The sequence below is a fragment of the Tamandua tetradactyla genome, chromosome 12 (genome assembly GCF_023851605.1).
Source record: "Tamandua tetradactyla isolate mTamTet1 chromosome 12, mTamTet1.pri, whole genome shotgun sequence".
Classification (NCBI taxonomy): Eukaryota; Metazoa; Chordata; class Mammalia; order Pilosa; family Myrmecophagidae; genus Tamandua; species Tamandua tetradactyla.
The window spans coordinates 32,283,854-32,305,001 of record NC_135338.1 but is presented as its reverse complement, the minus strand read 5'-3'; the positions used below and the strand labels follow the sequence as shown (position 1 = coordinate 32,305,001).

At 42.0% G+C, this 21,148-nt stretch overlaps 2 protein-coding genes across 7 annotated transcripts in view; both read left to right on the top strand.

Moving 5' to 3' along the window:
- The window catches only part of HEATR4 (HEAT repeat containing 4), an 85,430-nt gene extending 71,708 nt beyond the window's left edge, over positions 1-13,722 (top strand). The window contains exons 17-18 of one of the 3 annotated variants that reach the window (XM_077122980.1): positions 10,504-10,569; positions 12,780-13,722. In XM_077122980.1, coding sequence (XP_076979095.1) covers positions 10,504-10,569; positions 12,780-12,815 — 102 coding nt within the window. In that variant the 3' untranslated portion in view covers positions 12,816-13,722. Of the gene's footprint in view, positions 1-2,183; positions 2,750-10,503; positions 10,570-12,779 lie in introns of those variants that run through there. The other 2 variants (XM_077122978.1, XM_077122979.1) reach the window with 2 other exon arrangements.
- Positions 13,723-20,503: 6,781 nt separating this feature from the next.
- Positions 20,504-21,148, top strand: part of NUMB (NUMB endocytic adaptor protein) — a 256,544-nt gene continuing 255,899 nt past the window's right edge. For all 4 annotated transcript variants that reach the window (XM_077122971.1, XM_077122970.1, XM_077122972.1 and 1 more), the window contains exon 1: positions 20,504-20,646. The gene's annotated coding sequence lies outside the window, so the exon portion shown is untranslated. The remainder of the gene's footprint in view (positions 20,647-21,148) is intronic.

Genomic DNA, 21,148 nt, shown 5'->3' with positions numbered 1-21,148 from the left:
TGAGATCCAAGAGAGACGGGAGAACCAGTGCAGCCAGAGACCTCTGGAGATGAACACCCCTGGGGCAGCTTCATGAAACAAGGAGCCTGGAGAGAAAGCTAGCATGTTTGTTCTCCATGTGCCTTTCCAGTTGAGAGAGAAACCCTGAACATCATCAGCCTTCTTGAACCAAGGTATCTTTCCCTGGATGCCTTAGATTGGATATTTCTATAGCCTTGCTTTAATTTGGACATTTTCACAGTCTTAGAACTGTGAACTTGCAATTTATTAAATTCCCCTTTTTAAAAGCTGTTCCGTTTCTGGCATATTGCCTTCTGGCAGCTAGCAAACTAGAACAATTAGTATAAAATGAATATTTATTTAAAATGAGAATAAGGGAAGAAAGCACTATAAGTTACAAATTTTAAGAAAATTATTTATTCTATGCCTCAAATATTACAAAATCCAGAAAAAAAATCACATAATATTGTTAATGGACTGACACACTCTATAATACTTTTCCAAAAAAAATGTTGACTGTGTACTTTTTAATTGCTTTTTCGTATGACAAGGATTTTGTAATATATTCATAAGAGAATAAAAGGACAATTCATCCTTTCTTTAGCATGATTGTATAATTTTTTTTGTTATTAGTAGTAGATGAATACAATGTGTGACTTTACATGTAAATTCACTGTTTTTAGTATCACTATAGGTTTGTTCCCTATAAATACCCAAACTCTGATAAATTCTATTTTGCTTTACCCTATAAAAAATTGTATGGTATATTTTATGATTATATATACTGCATTATCAGGAGAGAACTTTTCTGACTAGGCATCAATGAGAACTAAATCCTAACTTATAATTTTATACATGTGATGATTGGAAGAAATTTCCGTAGATTAGCTTCTGGCCCTGTATATTTCAAACCTTGTTTCTCCTCTATTACCAATATACTTAGTATTGGGCACCATAGAGCTTGTGACCCTGTGCCTTCATGACGCATCACCAGTTTAGAAGGTACTGTCAGAAACAGGGTATTTCCTGGGAGCAATCTTATGTCAAGATGGCTAGCAATGATCTAACCAGTAATGCCCTTATTCTGGAGCAGGAAACATCCCTGCCCTGGGGTCTAAGCTTTGGAGGACTCAGCTCTGACTTTTTGGCCTTCTTTTTCTCCACAAGAACAAGAAGTTAAAGGCACCAAAAAGGCCACACCCTACCTTCTAGGTACCCAGGAGCTGGAATATCTTATCTACTTTTAGGGCTTGTGTGGGTTGGTCTCTTCCCCCAAGTGTGGGCAGTACTGCCAGTGTGTGTATCCTTAGACTCAACGAGTGGCCAACAGATAGTACTTTTCAGGGCATGTGAACAGAGCTTGGAAATATATATATATATAGTCTAGAGGGTCCACATTTGTAAGTGTGAGGTCCTCAGAGTGTGGGAGAGAGCTGGGAATAGGAAAAGAAGAAGAGTGGGCTGAGGGTCAGCTTTCCTTGGGCCACCATGTTAAGGAACTCCAAAGAGTTGGAGAATTCCAAATTCAACCCTGCTCTTCTTGTCAAGGTAGGTGATAGAATATATTTTACTCAGTAATTTGTTAGCTTGATTTATATTTAAATCTTTTTGTACTTTAGTCCCAGCCTGAGAATTCATTTAGGGGTGGAGAGGATATCCCTCTTAGTATTCCACAGAGTAATGTAGACACTCAGTTGGACTGACATTAGAACTACTCAAACTCTTGGGGGTGCCTTAACCCAGGGGCAAGTAAAACCTTGGCCATCACTGTATTGGTTTGTGGATTGAAAGAGAGTAGTGCTGTGTCCCCAAGGGCTATTCACCCTCAGTGAACCCACCTCCTCAGCACATCCAGGAATGAGGCTCTTTAGTCATAGCTATGAGTGTCACATAATTGCTGCTGTTTCTGCAAAATAATAAAGATATAGAAAACACAGGCTAATCACAAAGTTCCCCACGAAGAAACCAAAGCCTTCTTGGGTGAGTAGTTCACAACTATTCTCCATGTTAGGCTTCTGGCTGGGGAGGCAGGCCTTTAACGCCTAGATTCTATTTTCTTATCTAGTGTAGTAGGTAATAGAGCTATCCTCACAAACCATGGTTAAAGAGACTTTCTCTTTGTGTCTACCTCTCACATGAAACCACGTTTGGCATTTGCAATCATCTGTCAAATTTCTGTGCAGGCCGTGAGACCCCACACACCAAATCCGTGGTCACAGAGTCTGGTCCTGGGCCTGAATGCGAGAAGCAGAAGACACTCATTGCTTGTCAAAGATCTCCGCACGGCCTGGGAAAAGAAGATTGCAATAGGACCATTCGGATATCCTGACAACTCAGCTCACTAGCTGGGTAAATACTCAGAGAGACTATTTTTCCACCTTCCCTGGAAGAAAAGGTACTCATCTCTGGGCCGAGGTCTTTGCTTGCTCCAACGCACAGGCTGTAGTGGACCTGACCACATTCCGCCTCTTAAATTGACATTGTATAATCTCTTTGATCACTATGTTTATAAAGAAGAATCTAACAGCAGGCCTCATTGCCTAATGTGCATCATTTACACAGAGGGTTAAAGCAAATTGATATGTAACAATCACATTGGGTGATAAGGCATATCTTTTGATGCCCTAGAAGGGTCATATATGAAATATGGGTTGGAGCTCTAAATTTTACTACAGTAAAACTATAAAAAGATCCAGCATCTTTTACAGGCTTCCCAAAGCCCTCTAATGCCCAAACTAGAACTTCATTTCTCTAGGAAAGAAACAGCTCAGGTGAAGGTTTTTATACACAAGCCTAGCCTTGTTTCTATATGAAATATGGGTAGGAGTTCTAAATTTTACTACAATAAAACTATTAAAAGATCCAGCATCTTTTGCAAGCTTCCCAAAGCCCTCTAATGTCCAAACTAGAATTCCATTTCTCTAGGAAAGAAACAGCTCAGGTGAAAGTTTTTATACACAAACCTAGTCTTGTTCTATAGCAGGTTCTTTAACTACAGCCCACAGGGCAAAGTGAAGCCATATTCCTCACTATCACAAGAAAACCAAGTCATCATAACCATTTCCCTTTTCGTACTGTGGTTGAATGTGAGCATTTTTAGATTCCTGGGAAGCATCTTAACAGTTTCACAAGATCCATTAGCAATGTTCATGAGCTCCAATGTACTAAATGCTTAAAAAATTTCAGCATCATGAAACAGCTGCACACTGTATCTGTATCATAAGAAGGGATTCCATAATAAGAGCACATGCTACCCAGAAAATTGCCATGGAAAAGGAGGGACCCAGAATTCAAAGTAGTGGGAATCCAGCTTTCTTTCCTAAAAATCAATTGCTATGGATGCCCTAAAAAGCTTTGGGACATTTGATGAAAATGACAGAATGACCCTTTCTCATTTTTACTTAATCACATCCTCTCTTCAGTTGCCACTGTTTTCATCAGAAATATAAAAAAGCAATATTTTCCCCTTAACTCTTAGCAGCTATGAAATGGGAAAAAAGAATTTTAGGGGATATTGATCAATGACATAACAGAAAAATCACCCTTTTCCTGGATTCATGCAACTTAGGCACATGAATTCATATAACTTATGCAGGTAGTTACAAGTGAAATACTAATCCAAAGAGCACCATCTTATATGGCAAAATTATTTCCACATTTTTCAAACCTAATGATTCTAGGATCTGGTTATCATGAAACAGTCAAGACAATGAATACTTCTGTACAATTCTTTCTTGGCTCCTCTATCTTTGAGTTTGTCACTTAATAGTGAAAGGAGTGTATTGTGCACTCTTAGCATTGCTGGCAAGAACAAGAGAGCTGAACTGAACTCTTCAGTCAGTGAGTCAGCAAGTCTGTACAGAGGGTCCTTCAGGCTGTCAGCATTGTGGGACATGTAGCAGCAGCAGAAGAAATGGCCCTTGTCCTCGAGGAGTTTACAAGCTTAATCTAGTGAGAGTCGTATGGCACACAGCAGATGAACTATAGGAGTTCAAGGGCAGGGCGGGCAGCTGGAGTTGTCAGGGAGACACAAGAACTTGCGTTGGTTCTCAGAGACTGAGTGAGATTTAGACAGAGGGAAGAAGGCAGGATCCTCCAGATGAGGGGAATGTGCTGCTTTGAAACTGGTTGTGTACCCCCGAGAAAACCCATGTGCTTTAACCCAGGTTCAGTATTGCTTGGTAGGGATCTCTTGATTAAGTTGTTTCCACAGAGATATGACCCACCAAATTCTGGGTGGGACCTTCTGATCAGGTGGTTTCCATGGAGATGTGTCTCTACCCAATCAAGGTGGGTTTGCTTACTGGAGTACTTTAAGAAGGAACCATTTTGGAAAATGCTTCAGAGCCAACAAGAGACCCAGATGTTTGGAGATGAAGAAAGAAGACGTCCCCTGGGAAGCTATGTGAAATGAGAAGCCAAGGACCCCAGCAGATGCCAGCCACATGCGTTCCCAGCTGATCGAGGTGTTCCTGACCCATCAGCCTTTCTTGGACCAAGGTATCTTTTTCTGGATGCCTTAGTTTGGACATTTTCATGGCCTTAGAACAGCAAACTTGCAACTTAATAAATTCCCTTTTTAAAAGCTGTTCCATTTCTGACATATTGCTTTCTGGCAGCTTTAGCAAACCAAGACGAGGACTGACACCAGAAAAGGTTGGAGGAAGAAATAAGCGTGGCAGGGTTCCAAGACAGCTTCTTTTGCCTCTCCTGCTTCCAAAGTGGTTCACTTGTTAATGCACAATGAAGAGGCTGGACATCCATTCTTCTTACTCTTGTGCTTTTGCTAATATATTCATACAAACACAATGTCTCAGTGACAAAACTCTCCAGAAGTTACATGAATTCTTTGTAAAGGCCCTACCTATCTTTCTTGGAGAAGACATTTGTTGGTGATTCTCTTTTCTCATGGAGAATGTTTCAGTTATCTCCTTTTTGTTGTTCCTCCTTTCATCTTCCTCTCTGCTGCCACAGACATTCATTAATGCTTCCAGTTGATAGACAAGTGACTGAACCCTGTCCTACCATAAAAGGAACCTTCTGTTTGGCCCATTATGTGAGAGAAACACCACGCTGGCCTTCTCTTGGTCAGAATCTGGAGAAAGCTTCCCTATTTCAGCCAAGATTCATGTTTCTATTTATTAGTTTATATGTTCCCCCTAAGTTCGCATCTCTTATTTGAACCAATGTCAGTAGAGCTTTCCATGAACAGACCAACAGCAAAATGGGGTTTGTGGATCAGAAGAAAAGCAGTTGTGGCAGAATTTACTCCCTCCCCTCTCGCAACCTCCCACTGATTATCATTTAACAATCCTCCCACCTTACCCTATACTTTCTTGATGATGTATATTGTCAGCAAACATTTACCAAATGCATATGCTAGTCATCTTCATGGATATGCCAAGAAGTATAAGACAGTATTCCTGACTTGAAGGATTTGTAGTCTAGCTAGATAGAAAGGCCTTGTTTTATTTTGGAGGCCACATCAGGGCCTTTCAGCGCTCGAAAGCAAGCTGACTGCTCTGATTTTTTTAGAGATTTCAGCTATTTTTTTTTTCAATTTTTGGAGTGCTAAAATTGAAATTTCTAAAGCGATGGTAGATTTTTTTTTTTTTTTTTTTTAAAGGGAGGAAGGGAAGGAAAGACAGAGAGAAGGAAGGAAGGATGGAAGGAAGAAAGGGAAACATCTTTAAACATTTTCTTGTTTTATTATATTTTGTTTGTTTGTTTGTTTTTTACATGGGCTGGGGCCGGGAATCGAACCGGGGTCCTCCGGCATAGCAGGCAAGCACTCTTGCCCGCTGAGCCACCGTGGCCCGCCCACGATGGTAGATTTTTAATGTGTACAGCTGTGTGGCCTTAAGCAAATTACTTAACCTCTCTGAGATTCCTTTTCTTCACTGTAAAATGATGATAATAACTCCAACTTTATGGAACTATTTTGATTCACAAGACATTTACTGAACATCTATTATTCTGGACATTGTTCTAGACTCCGGTGATACAGCAGAGACCAGGACAATCAAGTATCTCTGCACTTATGTCTGGTGTCAAAATCTGGATTTTATTATATGCTTTCTCTCCAGTGTTAAATGTTGGCAATTAATTTTATTTTTATTTGTTTATATTTTTTTGTACGGGCAGGCGCCGGAAATCGAACCCGGGTCTCCAGCATGGCAGGCAAGAACTCTGCCTGCTGAGCCACCATGGCCCACCCAGCAATTAATTTTAAAATATTAAAACACTTTAAGTTAAATCAGTTCCAAACACATCTGCATGTTAAATTTGGCCCTGGGTTTGATAATTTGTGATCCCTGACATATTCTTTTCAGATGGCTAGTTTTTTTTAACATTGTTCATTTGGTTGAAACTTGGCATCCTCCACCCATTTCCACATGCTTCCTAGAACCAATCAAAGAAACATTCCCATGAAATTCATAGACATCATCCTGATAAGTAATTGAGCCAGTCCATGGCCCAGGTCTCATCTAGCTCTATAGGAAGCTTTTGCCTTCCTCACTGACCCTGCAAGATCTCATTCATTTCCCATGCCTGGTCTGAGCTGACAGTCTCTACAGGATGGGTTTGGAACAAGCCTGTTTTTTTTCAGGTCTTTCAATATCATCTGTCCTCTGAGGACCTCTGTGGGAGGCCAACCTAGGACTCAGTCTCAGATATTAGCATTTGGATCCTTTCATTTTTCCTTTACCTCCCAGCGCCTATCACAGCAACTGTTTTTGGCCAAACATGTAAGTATACAGTAGCAGTATAGTCAACTCTTTCCTGGAACTTAACGATGGATGGGTAATACATTTAATCTGTTGTAATTATCCGACATGTCCATGATCTCAGACAAGAAAAATGTCTTAACATATCTCATAGTTGTTAAGCTCAGAGTCAAACAACTTCACATTGCTCATTTATCCATCAACAAAGAGTACAGTATAAATCTCTGGAAAGAGGAAGTTGAGAGAGAAGACTCAGGAAGTCAGTGTCTTCATTTGATCACATTACGGGTTTAACACCAAACCATTGTTTGGGATGCTTTGATTCACAGGGTCGTGAAATGCCCTAATGCCTCTGAGTTCGAGACTCCTACAGGTAGAAGCTAAGAGGAGCATATCAGACCTGTAAAAGCCCCTGCAAAGAAAAAATGGTGTAGAGGACAAATGGTGTACTCAAATTTAACCCCCCCCCCCGCTATTAATAACTAAATGACCTTGTGCAAATTACTTTATCTTTCAGTTTTACTTTCATTATTTGGGAAATAGGAAGGATGATAATTATAAGTCTATTGCCGGGGTTCTCAACCCTGCTTGCATATTAAAACCGCTTTTTAAAAAAATGTTGCAGCCTAAGCTGCACTTCCTGTAAATTAAATCAGGATCTCTTGGGGGGAAAGCCCAAGCATCAGTGCTGTTTTTTTATTTGTTTATTTATTTATTTTTGGTGGGGGTATGTGTGGACATGGGCTGGGAATTGAAACGCATCCTACCACTGAACCACCCATGTACCCTTATCAGGAGTATACATTTTTAAAGCTTCACAGGTCATTCTAATAATGTAGCTGGGGTGGCATTCACTGGTGGGGATTATATAATGTTAGTATGTAAAGTAGCTACTTTGTTATTTTCCCTTCCTAGTTATTCACCAATTTAGGTTTCAAATCAGCAATTGACTATACTTTTGGGGTATGATACATGATTGCACCACTAGGTGGCACTTTGACCATACAAGTTAGTTCTTGGAAACTGCAGCTTACCTGTTCTCAGAGTAACAACCATATACCACCATAAACATTTTTTTGAATACCAATTTTTTTTTCAGGCAGGCACAGTGCTAAGGGCTCTCAAAACACGTGGTTTCTCATTTTAACAAGTAGGCAAGGTAATTATTGTCCCATGCATGAGGAAACTGAGAATCAAAATGATTCTGTGACTTGCACAGGGATGCACAGTGATAGAACTGGAATTCAAGTTTCATTCATTATATGCTAATTCACTCAGTCAAAAACACTGATCACATTGGAGACCCAAAGATTATTAAAACATAGTTCTCATCCTCCAGAAATTCATTTTTATCCTTCATTTATAGGTACATTTGAAAAGGAAAGGTGGGTACTTCCTTCCTTTTACAGTTGTTCTTGGCCTCAGGTTAGCTATGTATCCTAAAGAACTATGTATCCTAAAGAACTCAAATGCTTTGTTCCTAAGAGGTTAGAAGGGCCTTTGGAGAGATTTTTCTGGGATGGCTATTCTGCTGTCCCCACACACTATACTAAAATAACAAATATTTTTTGATAGCCTGTTGGATGCCTAGGAGGCTAGGGACCACATCTGGTCTGTTTTACCACTGACTTATTTATTTTCATTTTCAGCAACAAAGTATCAACATAGAGTATATGCCTAGTTTTGAGTCCATAAATATTTGCTGAGTGAATGAATGAATTCCTGTGCAAAAAGAATCAGGAGGGAAGCCTTTAAGGAAGGCTGCATCTTATCTGGCAAGCAGATCTGAATATTTCCTTCCAAAGGTAGAAACTTGTTCTAAAAGCCCCAACTGATTCAGATCTGAGGTCATTCCCTGAGGGAGGAAGGTCTCACAGATCTTGGAGAAGGTACTGAATGAATCAAGGAGCAGAGAATTATTTTACTGTATTGCTTGATGTGATCAGTGGATACAGTATTATGACCGCTATGGAGTTTGTTCCCATGTCACAGACTGTCCGTCTCTCAATTGCCATCTACCAACCAAGCAGTTTGGTAATTAAAACCATAGGAATTACTGGGCTGAGGAAGACCTGTGGTCCATCCCATAGTCTCCTACCTTGGAGGAAAGGTTATTGAAGTACTGTTCCTTATACCTGGTTATGAGTCAGAATCACTTGGGGGAGGTTTGTAAGAGTAATAGATAGACCCCTGGATCCTACTCCAAGTTACTGAATTGGAATTCCTAAAACTAGGAGAGAGAACTGGGATCATGTAGGACCAGGGTTGAAAAATGGCTGTTTCGAGATCTACACAGCTTTACTCATGTATGGCTCAATAATTCATAAATTTACTCTGATCTTTTCTGTATTGATGACATTTCCTCTGTGGGTAATAACTTCCATGCGTTTATCATTACAGTTTGAAGTAGTATTCCTTTTTATTAGCCCTAAGCTTAACTCCCCTGAAACTTCATTAGTGACATTGAAATCCTAGTATTTGGGGATTTCATAGACGAGTCCATGCTGATCTTATCCAAGCCGTTCATAATTCTATACCCTTAGCTCAGCTCTTCCCTGGAGTATGCCTAGAAGTCATATGCCCATTCTTGAGATTTTTCTTAGTTTACAAGCAGCTCTGGCTTTACCAAGTGATCCACTTTGTGTTACTAGAGAACCTTTGCCCGCTTTGTTCAATAGCAGAAAAATAACATCTGTGCTTGTAATGATTGTGACCTGGGACACTGTTTAGGTTTTAGGTCATTCAAACAGGTAAGTACTTGTCACGGGCTTGGATTAAAGTCCTGTTCTGTCGACAAGCAAATTCACCGCCTTCCCCCTCTCTACGTGGGACATGACTCCCAGGGGTGTGGATCTTCTGGCAATGTGGGACAGAAATCCTAGAATGAGCTGGGACTCAGCACCAAGGGATTGAGAAAACCTTCTCAACCAAAAGGGGGAAGAGAGAAATAAATCAAAATAAAGTGTCAATGGCTGAGAGATTCCAAACAGAGTCGAGAGGTTATCCTGGAGGTTATTCCTACTCATTATATAGATATCATGTTTTTAGTTAAGGCGTAACAGAGAGGCTGTAGGGAACTGCCTGAAAATGTAGAGCTGTGTTCCAGTAGCCATGTTTCTTGAAGATGATTGTATAATGAGATAGCTTTTGCAATGTGACTGTGTGATTGTGAAAACCTTGTGTCTGATGCTTCTTTTATCTACCGTATGGATAGATGAATAAAACATATGGATTAAAAATAAATAAATAATAGGGGAAACAAATGTCAAAATAAATGTAGTAGATTGAAATGCTAGTGATCAATGAAGGGGAGGGGTAAAGGGTATGAAATGTATGATTTTTTTGTTTTCTCTTTTTTTCTGAATTGATGCAAATGTTCTAAGAAATCATCATGATGATGAATATACAACTATGTGATGAAAAAAATGTTCATATTGTATGTTGATTGGTTTTATTAACAAAAATTAAAAAAAAAAGTCCTGTTATGAGTCTAATCAGCCCAGCTTTGGAGAGACCAGAAAAGAGAAAATAATTTCGTTTAGGAGTTCATGACTCACATGATCCTTTAGAATGACAATCTGAATGATTTGCATGGCAGAGGAGATCAGAGGAGGAAGTGGGATAGGGGCATTTATGGTAAAATATGTAAGGGGTGAACAGAGTTGAGGAATACACTGTCTATTTAGCAATAATGCCAAAAGGAAAGAAAAGAGATCTGCAATGATCACATTAGGTTTCTGTTCTGTTCATTGTTTTTTTTTTTTTTTTTTTTTAGGCGAAGTGGTTGGAGATGGAGAGCCACAATTGGGATGATCATTTTTTAATCTCCAGGTGTTCCTTTGTGAGTTTAATTTCTAAGTGACCTTATTCACATATGAGAGAGAGAGACACAGAAAGTGAGAGAGCAGAGTCGGGGGTGGGGAGGGTGGGGAGTGGAGAGAAGTGTTAGCAGGTCCTAGCCTGTACATGCCCCTAGGCAAATTGGGCTTGACCAGGATCGGTGTGCACAGAAAACTTGTTGGAACTTGGTTAGAAATTTCTAATAGGCTCCAGTGATGAGATTTCTCACTATATTCCATCGACCCTGTTCTCCACTGAGGTTATTTGAAAACAGATCTCCAGGGGCTGGTCCACCCAAGATGAAAATACTACCCCCTCTGATTCCAATACAGGCGCTTACAGAAGATGCTCTGGCTTCTATATGCGCAGCACACAAAGTAATGAGAGTTTCTCTGGCATTTCCTTTTATCTAGAGATTTCAAAGCACCTCTCAAACATCTGCCCATCCCATAGGTATCCGATTAAGCCACATCTCTGATGTTCATCTTTTGCCCAGGATCCTCTCATAAATTGATGACTGATCTGGAAATCGAATGTGAGCCTCCGGACTCAAGGTCTCACCCGGAACACCCAGTGCCTCTCTTTGTTCCCTAGTCTGGAAGCAGTTTGTGGTGCTCCCACCGGGTGTTGTACTTTCCAGGGGTCTGTGTATCAGATCTGCCTGCTTTTGTGTTTTGTTGCTTGACACTGACTGTATTTCTGGTTCCCTAGTGTCCTGGCAACTGGACTGAGCCTTGGTTGTTCTGGGTGTGAGAATTGTTGAAGGGCCTCCTGGGTTTCTTTATCTCTTGTCATCCTTCATCCCAATTCAGAGCCTTTCACTGATACTTCCTAACGCATCCTCTCCTCCCCACCTGAAGGCCATCTCTTTGGCTTCTTCCCTCTCATTTTCCATCTGCATCTCCACCTTCCCTCAACAAAAGAAAGAGGAAACCACAGAGCAGGTACCCATGAGAGGGAGGAACGGGAAGGAAAAGGCTTTTTCTTTTCTCTCTCTTGTCCTCTTGTTCCCAGGGAGGGGGCCCAAGGCTGTGAACCTTGGCTCCAGTGGGAGGAGGAAGAGATTAGGAGGATGAGTCTTTGCTTCCATCACCCACCCTGAGAGAGTCGACTTGTTTTTCTGAAGGAGTGAGTCAGAACAGACCCTTGATGGGGCAACCCCTCTCAGAGCCTGAAGGGCAAGTAGCAGAGGGCCGCTGTTTTGCCCATTACTTTAATCTAGTTTTCAGACCAGAAAAGATTTACTTGCTGCATCGGAGGAAACTGAGCTCTCCCTGTCTCCAGAGTTGGCAACTCTGAATAGAATTTCCCCTTGGGAATGACCCTGCCTGCAGGATTCCAAGAGAAGTAGGCAGCGGGATTCCAAATTCAGACAGCAGAGATGGCTCCGCACACACTGGTGAGAGCTTTATTTAGTCATACGCTACCATTGTGCTTTTACCTACTAATTACTATAACCGCAAGTGATCACCATGTGATAAATAGCACATGCCTGTTTTGTAACTCCCAGAGCTCCACTCCAAAATCAATGATTGTGAAGGGTGGCAGGGCTGCTCCCAGAGACAAGTCCTGACTCATTCATTCATTCACTGAATATCTGTGGGTCAGGCCCTGTGCGAGGCACCTGTGAGCAGGATGGGTATGGTCCTTGGTATCACAAAGGCTGACATGGGGCAGGGAAGGAGAGGCACTAAGCAAATTTACACATGGGATGGATTTATCCAAAGGGGAAGTGCAGGTCTCTAACAGGCAACCTAATGTTGGTTGGGAGAGAGGATATGAGGAAGCCCCCCTGTAGTGGTGACTTTTTAGGTGAGGGAGGTGTTACCAATGGAGTTCATCATAGGTTAATTTCCCCCAAATGTAAAGTCAAACCCATTGCTGCCTCCTGGTAGTAATCTTCCAAAGTAACTACCAGACCATGCCACATACTCTGCCTCCAGCTCCGCTTCTGTACAATGTGGTTCTTTGGAAAAGCGTAAAATTCTACACAAGTGGAAGGTGTAATTGTGTATTCCACTAGGGAGAATATTTAAAGGAGGAAGACAGCACCAGGGAAATAGGCAGGAAGATTGGGTTCTTCTGTTATTTTTACAATGAAGCCCAGTTCTCTATGCTCTTTTGATGGGAAATATGTTCGTCTGTCTCCACTTAAGCGGCTACATCCTTATCAGCTCCTGCACCGACAAAGACACTGATGTTCTTTTGCAGGAAACTAACAGGAAAGGAAAGAAAGCCTACCATTAAGTACACTTCCTGAGGTTGAAATGAAATGGCTGCTGCAGGCTTGTAAGTAGGAAAAGGCTGAGCAAATAAATGCACCACCCCTATTGCACAGACAGGCTTCCTGGGGGCACATCTTCATCTCCTCAGCCCTTTATTTCCCTTCAAACGTCAGCCAATTTGCAGAGGGATGGACATAGGTCTTCCCAGCTCCACTGAGATATACTGAGGCTTACAGATTTCATCTGTCTCAAACACAGAGGAAAAGACGTCAGAAGGAGAGAAGAGCAAGAGTTGCAGGAACAGGAACTTGCTGTAGATATGCACCTTCCCTTTTAACCTCACGGAACACAACCAGCAACTTCTGCTTAAGCCTTTCTGGGCACAAATTTGGCTTGGGGTCATGTCAAGGAGAAGGGTACAGAGCTAGTGTGACTCAGAAAATCAGTGAGCCTGTTTAAATCACAGCTGCAAAGGTGACTTGATTTTTATGCAAATGTGTAAATTGTCATTATCTGTGAATATTTATTGAGATCTAACAGTGCACTATGGGGTCTGTTTAAGATTATTCAGGAACCTAAAGGATTGTAAGGAGAGGATTTTTGTTCTTCTGTATGGAACATGGACAGAAGGAAAGAACATGTACAAATATGGCGGGGGTAGGTGAATTTAAATGGATGCTGCTGGCCTGAAAAGATGAGATGAATTGGGTAAACTTGGACTTTTGTCTTTCTATAATGTTTTAGGTTTAGGAATCATTTATATTTTAAAAGTGTTTTCCATCTTTCTCATATAATCATGGGTGAGCCCTGAGAAATGACTCAAAGCCAAAATAATGGGGTTTCCTTAATTATAGCTCCTCATTTTCCCTGGCCCTAGGCCAACCCTTAACATTCTCCTTCTCTTATAAGGCAGCCAGCTTTGACCCAGCCTTGCTGGGTCACTCCAGCCTCTTAGTAATCTTTCTTTCATGTTGCAAACTGGACTCCTTCTTCCAATTTTCTAATGGCAAAATTGCTCTTTATTCAATCTCTTGGTTCTTAATGCTTCTAACCTATGCATGGAAACCTCCTCTTAGGTGCCCTTATCCCATCCATAAAACCTCTTTCTTTCATCCTAAGTCGAGGAGTGATTTAGCAGACTGCACAACGTCTTTTGAAAGGGATAAAGATCACATGGCTAAATCCCTGCCCATTCTTCTGGTAACACTCCCCTGTCTCTGGAACATGGATGGAATGAGGCTTGGGCTTTTCTGGATATAGGAGAGACAGCCATAATTAGGCCATATTGCAGGATTTAATGTGTGTGTCTTTTTGGTATAAGATAGACAAAAAATTAGGCTTGGACATGGCTTTGGCGGGCGCATTTGATGAACCAGAAATCTGCAACTGTGATTTGGCAAGTACGGTGTGCTCATGGAAAAATGGGATAAAATATTTGAAAATAAGACTATCCTGGAAAAATTCCCATAGTCAGAAACTATCCTTCCGGGAGCATGGAGAGGCCACCAGATCTTCCACACGCATTAATAATGTTAATATTAACTAACGGTTATTAAGTACTTACTATGCGTCATATCCTGACGCATGCTATCTCATTTACTCCTTGTAAAAGGTTTCCTTCTAGTAGCTGAGAGAGAAAACTGGCTGTCATATACTCAATAATAATGTTAATTGTAATAATAGTTATTATTAATGCTATCAGTAATACATGCCAGGCTCTGAACTGAACATGCTCTTTCATTTAACCTTTAAAAGAAACCTACAAATAGGTATTCTATTATTATTATTATTTATCATCCTGTGGTTGGCTGCTTCTAAAATGGCTCCCACAGGCTCCCATCTCCTAATGTCACACCCTTGTGCAATTCCCTGCCCCTGAGTGTGGGCAGGACCTAATGATGGGCTTCTAAAGAATAGACTACCGCAAAAATGATGGGATGTCACCTCTGTGATTAGATTACAAAACACTGTGACTTCTGTGTTGGCAGCACCATCTCTCCTGCTAGCCCCCTCTCTCACCCTTTCCTTTGCTTGTCTGACGAGGTGAGCAACCATGTGGTGAGATGTGGTGGGAAGGTCCGCAAGGCAGAGGACCTGAGGGAGGCCTCCAGCCAAAAGCTCATGAAGAACTAAGGTCTGAATCTAAAATCTATGAAGAACTCAATCCTGACAACCACCCAGTGAGTGAGCGAGGAAGCAGATCCATCCCAGGCCAGCCTTGAGGTGACTGTGGCTTAGTGAGAGACCCAGAGCCAGAGGCCCCAGCTAAGTTGTGCTAGGACGTTTGACCCCACAGAAGTCTCACGGAAACTGTGAGAAAATAAATTTCGTTGTAAGTGCCTAAGTTTTGGGGTGATTTGTTATATGGCAAAACAAACTGTTTTGAAGATAGCATATCCTATTTTATAGGTGAAGAAACTGACGTTTAAGGAGTTGAATCAACTTTTTCAAAGTCACACAGCTAGTAAAATAGCAGATTAGGTTCAAGAATATGAGTTCGAGTCTACTTTCTTGTGAGGTCCAAGTGATTGGGAAGCGAGTTCTATCTTTGAAATCCTTGGAATGTAGCCATGTTTCCAGGAAATTCTTTTTGCGTGTTTCAAACAGGGATAGACATAACTTTAAATGGTGCTAAGTGCTTTGAGTGACCAACCCCCCCTGCAGAAGAATGGCTGCTCCACCCAGGGATCTGGTGATAGTAACCATTCAACGGCACAGTGGCAGAGCTAAGAGCTGCAACCCACCCATTTTACAAGCACTCATGCTATAATATGCAAGGCAGGTGGAGGGGAGACAAATGTTTTTCTCTGAGTAATGAGAAGATGTGGTACACTTATCTAAAAACACATGAGCGTAGGAATTGGAAAGCATGTGGTCCTCCCCTAGAGAACAACCGCCTCTGCTGATTTTTTTTTCTTCTTCTAATCCGCTGAACAGATCCTTGAACTTTGAACCACAGTACTTTGTTCAGATGTGGAGAAGCAGTTTGGCACTTCCCTGTATTAGGAGATCCCTAGATGGTGAAAACATCTTCTCTCAGGTGATATCTCTTTGTTTGGCCAGAGCTTCATGCCAGTGGTTACCTTTATGAAATAAAATTACTTCCCTGGCTGGCAGCATAAATCTGTGGTTCTTTGTCAACTTTGCCAGAGCAGCAGGCTTTGAGCTCAGGGAAGATTTCCATGTGGCAGTAGAGCAACGGTCCTATAGGGTGGGGCCCTGGCATACTTCTCCTTTCAACCAGTGGCAGGGGCTGTCTTTGCTGGTACAATTGTGTAACCTGGTGTAAAGTCCACAGCCAGGAAGAGGGGGCAGGACTCCAGCTGGCTCAGCAGTCTGTGGCTTCTTGACTCTCTTTCTAGCTTTTTCTTATTTTTTTTTTTTTTTACCCTTCTTTCTTGGTCAGTTTCTCTCTCTCTCTCTCCCTCCCTGCCTGCCTCCCTCCCTCCCTCCCTCCCTCCCTCCCTCCCCCTCTCTCCCTCCCTCTCCCTCTCTCTCTCTTTCTCTCTCCATCCTCATCAGCCTCTACCCTTAGGGATCCCTAACTCAGGAAACCACCTCTAATCAAACATCGTGGCTTACTTTCAACTGCTAGCAGCAGGCAGCTCTGGTCCTTGTCTGCTATCTGAGTGATTTTTCTCTCCGCCAGTGATATGTTTCTCTAATCCAGTTGGAATTGTGCGTAGAATCCAGGCAGGATATCCCAAAAAACAGAAGCAAATCAACAACAACAACAACAGCAAAAAAGGCGCTTTTCCCTAATGAGACTACTCTCCAAACTAAAATAGAAATGAAAAGGGCCTTGGATTCTGCTCCTTTGAAAAGTGACATTCTGGAAAGAGAGTAGGAGCAAATGTGGTATTAGTACAGACTAGTGTCCGAAGCATACCATATCATTCCTCAGACACTGGCACATCACTCCAAGGCCTCCATTTCCCGCTTCATTGGGGTTTTTGTCCTTAAGACACTTGCCATCCTGGCTCTGAACAGATACCATCTGCATCACCTCCACAGCCAGCCATACCACACAAAACTACAGACTGACTCCAGGGCTCTTGCTTTCTAAGAGGGGACTGTGAGAGGTATGGAGAAGCACATAACACATGAAAAAAAAGAGAAGTTGGATGGAGCAATTATCTTGTAAAGTTACCTGGTGTGTGCAAAGTTGAAATGTAGGGTATAAGCAAAAACCCATACCAATAATGGGCTATATTATTATAAATAGCCTTAGATAGCACAATAGCCTTCAGTCAGTTCAAAACTTTTTCCTTATAACCTTCCTTCTTTAAGGTTTTCCATCTTTTTACTGGTTGTAACAATCAGCCTTACATTGTTTAGGTTTCTTTTCTTAACCGATTTTCCTAAGGGATGGGAGTATGTGTGTGTATACATGTATGAGCAAAAATATTTACCAATTTTTTTTTAATAATTTGAAATAAAATGAATAGCTGAACTTTGTAGCAATTTTCCACCTAGTTTTGTGATAGTAATTTTGTTGAGTATCTGAATTTAGATGGCTAAAGTCCTCTTACTGAGACTGGCGTAATTCTACGTTCTCTTTGGCACCTAGTGACTAGGTCTGTGCAAGAGCCATTATTACCAAGTACCCTGATAATGGCCATGCCCTCCTATGACGTTATTGTTTCCTATCTGCCAGGATATTAATTGCCTTTTTACTTGCTCTAAAATTGGTAGGTACAGCACACTGCCTAGAATAGAGAGAAGAGAGCTGCTGGTAATATATTGAAAGGCTGCGTTAAAGGACATACTGCTGCCTCCTTCTCATTGGGGCATCTTCACATTTGCATGCTACTTCACTTGGTATGGGATGCTAGCTCAGGCGTGCGTCCATCTTATCATGGCCAATGTCTGATTTTTCCTTCAACTGAATGATTCAGAAATCTCTGATGTTATTTTGGCTTTTCTACATTCTTTTTAAAGGCTTTTTTATGAGTCATTGTATTAAATGGGAGGTTATTTCTAAATTGGAAAGTGAGGATGAGAGAAGGGGGAGGAAAGTTCCAGAAAATAACTAGGAAAAGACACCTTATTGTTACATATAGTTACTGGAGAAATTATTTCCGCTTAGTTTGGTGATGGAAGTATGTAGTTTATTTAAACTTGGCTAAAAATATAGGCTAAGAAATAGCCAATTTTTTTTCTGGATTACAAACTGCGCAGTTTTAGAATCATTATAGCTTGCTCTGTAAAGGGTAGGAGGGTAAACAGTAGAGGTATGGGACAAAGACAAGGAAGAAAAAAGGAGCAAAGTACAAAATTTCCAAAAGTCCGGATTCTTGGTTCTATAGGACATTCTAAACCACGGAGTAGTTCTTGGGAGGGGAATGCTTCCTTGACAGCATTCTAATCCACTCTGACTGTATACATCTCATGGTCCCTGGGTTTGTATACTATAGATGGAGACCTGATTTAGAAATTAAGAGAATAATCAGACCAGCATTTTGTTATTTAGAAACAGGAAAAGAGGGTGGAAATGAAAAATAAAAGCAAAAATATAATGACGAATGTATTTCTAGGAGCACAAGAGTTTTTATAGAACACCAGATTTCTCAAAAATGCCTACTGTGATTTGTACCCAAATGAATAAAAAAATGCAATCATGTATTCTTGTGCCTTGTGCCAATGTGAGAAAAGAACTGCAATTCATTCAGTGGTCCTAATTTAGACTGCTAGGAGGAGACATTTATTTTATTTTATTTTTTTGCTTTTTTAAAATTAATTTTTTAATTTTTTAAAAAATATAACAACAAACACAACCATTCTTAACATATGATCATTCCATTTACATATATAAACAGTAATTCATAATATCATCACATAGTTGCATATTCATCATCATGATCATTTCTTAGAACATCTGCATCAATTCAGAAAAAGAAATAAAAAGGCAACAGAAAAAAATTCATACATACCATACCCCTTACCCCTCCCTTTCATTGATCACTAGATTTTAATCTACTAAATTTATTTTAATATTTGTTCCCCCTATTATTTATTTTTATTCCATGTTTTACTTGTCTGTCGATAAGGTAGATAAAAGAAGCATCAGACACAAGGTCTTCACAATCACGCAGTCACATTGTGAAAACTATATCATTATACAATCATCTTCAAGAAACATGGCTACTGGAACACAGCTCTACATTTTCAGGCACTTCCCTCCAGCCTCTCCATTACACCTTAACTAAAAACGTGATATCTATTTAATGCATAAAATAACCTCCAGGATAACCTCTCGACTCTGTTTGGAATCTCTCAGCCATTGACACTTTATTTTGTCTCATTTCTCTCTTCCCCCTTTTGGCTGAGAAGGTTTTCTCAATCCCTTGATGCTGAGTCTCAGCTCATTCTAGGATTTCTGTCCCACATTGCCAGGAAGGTCCACACCCCTGGGAATCATGTCCCACGTAGACAGGGGGAGGGTGGTGACTTTGCTTGTTGTGTTGGCTGGAGAGAGAGGCCACATCTGAGCAACAAAAGAGGTTCTCTTGGGGGTGACTCTTAAGGCCTAATTTTAAGTAGGCTTGACCTATCCTTTGTGGGGTTAGATTTCATATGAACCAACCCCAAGACTGGGGGCTCAGCCTATTGCTTTGGTTGTCCCCACTGCTTCTGAGAATATCAAGAAATCCCACTGGGGAAGTAGAAATTTCCCCCTTTCTCACCATTCCCCCAACTGGACTTGGCAAATACTTTTTTACTCACTGTTCAAATCCTGGGATTTATTGGGGCATCACTCTGGACAATCCTACAAAATCTTATGCCTTACTCAAGGTTCCATGTACTCATGGTGTTCAATTAAGCTGTCCACATAAGTTATACCAGGAGGAGACATTTAAATTAAATAAAAGGAAAAAGCTTTTCAAGTTTTTGACACAGCTAGTAGGACAATTTAAGAACTTCTGAACATAAAAACGAAGTGTGTGTGGGGGGGGATGGGTGACATTCTCATTTCCAGAGTATCACAAGGGGTCCCGCTTGGTCCAAATTTGCTGATGGCTGCCTGGTCACTTCGCAGGAGTCGGCCAGGATTGAGTCTGGAGGCTGGAGAATTCTTAACACCCCACTTCAATCTATGAACGATGTTTATCACTACCACCGAAGTGGACTGATACCGCGAAATAAACAGTCGCGCTTTGCTTTTACCATGGAGATTCCTGGGAAAAACTTCAAGGAATCTGGGTGCATTGGGACCTCAAGGAAAGTCGAGGAAATTTTTAAAAATCTATATAATATCTTTCTCCCAAGAGGCTAGACACACTTCTTACACACAACATCTGTGGCCGGTGTTTTGTAAAAACTACTCCTCTGAGTACGCTAGCAGTGATAAGCTTGTCCTTACAGGAAGAACGCTGGAAAAGGGGATGATTTTATAGAGGGAACACTTCAACAAAGAATTAACCCTTTCCCAGTAACCTCGGACGTGAGTATCTACCCCTCTTTGCTTTCTACTATGCAACCAAACTGTGCACAAGCTGAACCAACCTTGGCCGTCACATCCCTTGCCATTCGACTTAACAGGCACTTTCAGCAGCCTATCATAACTTCGAACTTCCCAACCATCAACCAATTACAACTAAAACTTGGGCTAGGTTGCTCCAGGTTCGGGCGGGGGCGAATACCCGGCCCAGGAAAAGGGGCGGTAATGAAGCTGTGACGAGCGGGTGGGCCAAACTAATCAGAGCAGAGAGCCGCCACCCTACTATCCAATGGATAGGCTAGAAGTATGAAAAGAGGTGGGCCTGTTGTCATGGGGGAGGTGGTGGCGCTTGGTGGCTACTGGCGGCCGAGGTAGAGTCAGTGGCGCTAGAGTTGGTCGGGGGCAGCTGCAGGTGAGTACCGGTAACGCTGGCTTGAGTCCTGAGGGCCAGCGCGGGGTGGAAACTCCTACCTGGCGCTCCGGGGGCGAAGGTCGGAGGAAGGGAGCATGGAGTGCTGGCCCGGTCACGGAGGGGGCCGGGGCGGGGGCGGCGGCGGCAGCAGCTAGTTCGCGCTGACTGGGCTGGTGGGAGAATGGCCCGGCTTTTGGCAGTGGAGATCGGGCTAGGGAGGTTGGCTGGGGTTGGACCAAAGAGGTCAGGCGGAGCAATCCTTTGGGACGTCCAGCGGCTCGGGTCTGGGGCACTGACCGGCGGCCGGTGTGTGAGGGGTTGGTCCCTGGGGAGACGGGAGCTTCCGGGGTACCAGAGAGGGGGTGACCCGGTGTGAGAGGTAACGACCTGATCCGAGGGTGGAGTGACTCGGAAACACACCGAACGGCTTGGGTGCGAGGGAGAAGGGGAACCCGGGAAGCTCGGGAGCGGCCGGTGCGCGACAGCGTGGTGGGGGTGGGGG